Source organism: Trachymyrmex septentrionalis, unplaced genomic scaffold, assembly GCF_001594115.1.
Source record: "Trachymyrmex septentrionalis isolate Tsep2-gDNA-1 unplaced genomic scaffold, Tsep1.0 scaffold11, whole genome shotgun sequence".
Taxonomy (NCBI): Eukaryota; Metazoa; Arthropoda; class Insecta; order Hymenoptera; family Formicidae; genus Trachymyrmex; species Trachymyrmex septentrionalis.
This window is the reverse complement of record NW_017304228.1, coordinates 6,015,537-6,020,406: the sequence shown is the minus strand read 5'-3', so window position 1 is coordinate 6,020,406 and position 4,870 is coordinate 6,015,537. Positions and strand designations below refer to the sequence as shown.

Genomic DNA, 4,870 nt, shown 5'->3' with positions numbered 1-4,870 from the left:
GGGTGTCTATGCGCTTACTTTACGCATCCGCGAATCGGCGAATGAACTCGCGCGTAATCGATTCGCGCGTAAGTGTCAAATTATTACACAGCTATTCAATCATTGTTCGCATGTGCCGACTCTGCAATAATCACATATAATAATAATTTTACATTTTTAATATTAATAATAATTTAATTGTATCGCGTAATCATTAATATTGATGTTTAATGAGAAAAGATAAAATGTGTGTATTCGTATCTCTATAAGCTTTTTGCGATCGATAAACTTGAACGAATCTTTCTAATATTGGTGTTATATTGTGTTAGTACACGTGTAATGTTTGGTTGAAAAGAAGAGTGCAGAAGGGAAGTGAGCACAGGCGAAGTGCATCAGGTGTATCGAGTAGTAGACCAGTTACTCGCGCTGACGAGAAGCAAACGCGACGCCTGCAAAAGTTGTGCTTTTATAGTGTCAATCTTCATTTCGCGATACATCTTATCGGTTTCTCATCCTTCTACAGTCACGTATTTTGCACAATTATTTGCACAAATTGTTGTGCATCAGTGATTACACTCTGTTGTTATCAGGACTAGATCAATATAATAAAGGTAATTTATTTATGCCGCATCATCTCTTATTACGAAAATATAGCATAGTCTAAAAATTAGATTTGCAGGCACCTTGTGAAAATTTTTCTTAAAATTCTTATACATATTATTTTTAGAATTTTTATGTAAATTTCTCAGAATTTTTTACAATTTCGATGTAATTTTTTAAATTTGTCGGATTTTTTTTTATACGAATCGAAATGCGTACCAGAAATATTGAGAAAGTCGCTACATATTTATAGAATTCTAAAATATTCTAAGATTTCTCATTATGTAATTTCTAAGAAAAAACTTATAAATTCTAGAAAAATTTAAAAAGTATTTTTTTTTAATCTTTAGAAATTTAATGTATTAAAAATATAAGAAATTTTCACCAAAACAAGCTTAATTCAATCTTATAAAGACTTATCTTATTAAACTTTGAAGATATTTCTGATGAAAAATTTTCTTAAAATAGAATTTCTATATAAATTTCAAAATTTTTTAGAATCTGTTAAAAAATTTCTTGAATAATTTATCAAAAAATTTCTCATATTTTTCATATCAATTGTAATATTTTTTTTTAATTCTAAGAAAATCTACATCTTTTCGAGAATCTTTATATATTCAAATTCTAAAATATTCTAAGATTTTATTTCTAAAAGTTATTTTTATCAAGTTAATAAACAAATATATCAATTTTTATATATCGTTATATATATTCTATTTAAATTTGTTATAATTTTAATATCATTTTACATTTTTGACACAAAGATACTTCATTAATTGCATGAAAATAATAATTTATTCCGTAAAGATAAGCTTTTAACAAAATATAGACAGAATACTAAACAACACGTCAAATAAATTTTGATTTTATTGATAAATTTAGTCAAGTTATAGCAACACAGAGAACGGAATCCATATTGCTCAAGATTCGAGATGGTCTTAAACTAGTGCTTGAAATGTCTTGAAATTAAGAACGAAGTGGATTCCGGCCAGAGTGTTGCTATAAAGCAGTTATGTGATTATAAATATTTAATACTGATAATATCATAATAACAAAACTCAATCAACGGGCGAAGTAAGAGTCAACCACATTTTTTAAAATTTTCATAAAATTATATATTATATTAACAGCGATGAAACATCACGCAAAAATTAGACTATAAACTAATAAATTACAAGTTTCGGCTACCGGTTTGAGCCCTCTTCAGACATTAGTATAACGAAAAAAAAAATAATAACAGAATAAAATCAATTGTCGCAAATGTTCGCATATTCAGAATATTCACAGTTCGGGTGAGTCTTGATCTCGAAACATAATTTCCGTATGATTGAACAGTCAAAAGTATTAAAAATGTCATTGGTAAAGTTCTAGTTAATAAAAAGGATAAATTAAAAACAAAAAAACGTACCACCGACAACTACGCATAAATAAAATAATATAAAATACCGAAAATCTAACAAAAATAATTAAAAAAAAAATTATTTCATAAAAAACTCACCAGAGAGAAATCATATGTAAGAAGTTTGAATTAATATGTCCAAAAAGAAATAAAAAACTTATGAAATATGTACAGTGAGAAGGAGCGCAGATATGTAAGACAGACATTATGTATCGATTTTTATGTACGTTCAGTAGTGCGGATCAACACAGACTGAGAGAGGAGACGGACTGTATTTTTTTCGTTATACTAATGTCTGAAGAGGGCTCAAACCGGTAGCCGAAACTTGTAATTTATTAGTTTATAGTCTAATTTTTGCGTGATGTTTCATCGCTGTTAATATAATATATAATTTTATGAAAATTTTAAAAAATGTGGTTGACTCTTACTTCGCCCGTTGATTGAGTTTTGTTATTATGTTTTGAAAGAGTCCTTTGAATTTGTTTATTTACTGATAATATCATAGAACAAATACAAATTTTGGGTATATTAAATACAGCTGAGTAATTATTAGGAATGTATGACATATCATTGTATATCTTGTCACGATTTTAATCTACTACATGTATATTTGAAATTTTTTGGGAATTTATTATCGTGTTTGAAGATCGCTTTTGCGATTACGTAAGATAAAGATATTTTGAAAATTGAAGCTCTCTAAAGAAAAAAATTTAGAAAAAAACCAGATACAATTTATTCGTTTTGCGTTCTCTTTCCAAGTCTAGAACGTAATGGATCTAAAGCTTGATGTACCTCGACATAGAATGTATCAAGAAGGAACGATGCTTTCTTGGCAAAACTTATCTATTTATGCGATGGACCAGAACCGACGCACCATAAGCAAGCAGCTTATCAACAACGGTATTTAAACAAAATATATTATTTCACATGTAATATAATTCACATAAAATGAAACGATAATGACATCTGTCGCACTTTCAGTTCGAGGTGTGGTACGGCCTGGCGAACTTACTGCGATCTTAGGTGGCAGGTAAATTATCCGTAATCATTGCACAATTAATATATATATAAATCAATTAATATTCGTAATCAAAGTAATTTTTTCTCATGTGACATTCTTTGAACACGCTAAAAAATATTTTGTGCTAGTTAAAATTGACCCTTGTAGTTAAAATTTTTGTGTTGAATTTTTAACCGAGACACTACCAGTGTCTCCAGATTCCTTTATAGCATGTGATATTGCATAAATATTGCCGCAATATTAAATGTACGCAAAAATCTACCGCAAAAATATTTTAACATTATGGTAATATTCTAATAATATTAATTTCCAAAGCATTCGAGAGAAATATTTCTATTGCATTATTCAATCCTTATTTTATATTTAATGAACGATAATATAGAATTAGACACATAATAGCGCTTATAATGCTCTCATCGAACGTAGTCCAAAAAATATCATGTGACCCTAACTTATTTTTTAATACAAAATAACAAAAAATTATACTGTCAAGAAAATCTCATTTAAGCCATGTTTCGATATGTAGCAATATTAAAAATCTATGTTAAGAGGAAATCAAAGGAGGGAGGGAGAGAGGGGAGGGAGAAACAACACTGTTATAAATGTAACCACGAGCTGTACATGTAAATGAAGCTCGTGATTATGAACGAAATTAAAAGTAATGAATGATTTAACTGACAATTAAGTTACAGTAATTACTTAAATGTAATGAAACGTGTACTTTCGTCCCGTATTATATTTCACTGTTAGAAATGTTCTTAAATTTCATTAAATTTTAAATAACACAATTTAAACTTAATTTCATGACATTACATTAAATTTAATGTATTTATAACTAAAAAGTATATTTGTGTATATTGTGTACATATACATAAAATTTAATGTATTTTTCATGAAAATTTATAAAATTTTATGAAAAGTACATTAAATTTCATAAATTTTCATGAAAAATACATTAAATTTAATGTAATGTCATAAAATTAAAGTCAAATTGTGTAACTTAAAATTTAATAAAATTTCTAACAGTGAAATATAACACGAAAGTAACAAATGTTATAAAAAAAATACCAATTGATCAATAATTGTCTCTTTCCATTTTATACATCATATTCTTCCTTCAGTTACTGAATATACAATACATATAAATAAGTGATTTTTTTAATTCTACTATTTTATTAAAATCTTACATCAAAATAAGTTTTTAGTATTAGTTTCAATTATACATCAAAGATCATGATTTTGATAACATATGTTAAGGTTAAAGTTATCGGAGCTAACTTCCTTTATTGATATATTTACCAAAAAAATTTAATTTATTTGTAAAGAATAAAAATTTAAAAAATTTGTTTACAATTATAATTAAGTACTCTTATAATCATTCAACTTTTATTTCAACCCTTACTACATACCTTTGAGTCATTCGTGTCCTGTGCATCTTTTTTCTTTGAAATACTAAGAGCACTTGGTCAAATACCGGTTTCTCTTCCAATCCTAAAAAAAAATTTGGCATCTAGAGAACAAGTTTTGCGTTGCTGACTTCAATATACCTCATTGAATCCTTTAACTAGAATAACTTCAAAGTTCACCTCTGCGTAAACACAAATGACCCATCGTGTGTATAGAGTGTACATTTTTTAACTAAATAAATTTTTATTTTTTTCTATTTTCTATTTTCAATTGGTTCTCATTTGTATTGCGGGAATATTTCGAGAATTATTAAAAAAAAAATTTAACCTTAGAACAACATTAGCCCTTAATAAACACGACGGTTTTTGGCACCCTTGTGTCAAATATTGTCTGTAATATTATATATTATGTTATCTGCAATGTTATAAAAAACATTTTCCTAATAAATTATAAGTTTTTTTAAC

The 4,870-nt window shown here is 27.0% G+C and overlaps 1 protein-coding gene across 1 annotated transcript in view; it reads left to right on the top strand.

The window, feature by feature from the left end:
• Positions 1-2,748: 2,748 nt before the first annotated feature.
• Positions 2,749-4,870, top strand: part of LOC108750471 (protein scarlet) — a 10,598-nt gene continuing 8,476 nt past the window's right edge. The window contains exons 1-2 of the mRNA XM_018489928.1: positions 2,749-2,878; positions 2,960-3,008. Of these exons, the coding sequence (XP_018345430.1) occupies positions 2,749-2,878; positions 2,960-3,008 (179 nt within the window). The remainder of the gene's footprint in view (positions 2,879-2,959; positions 3,009-4,870) is intronic.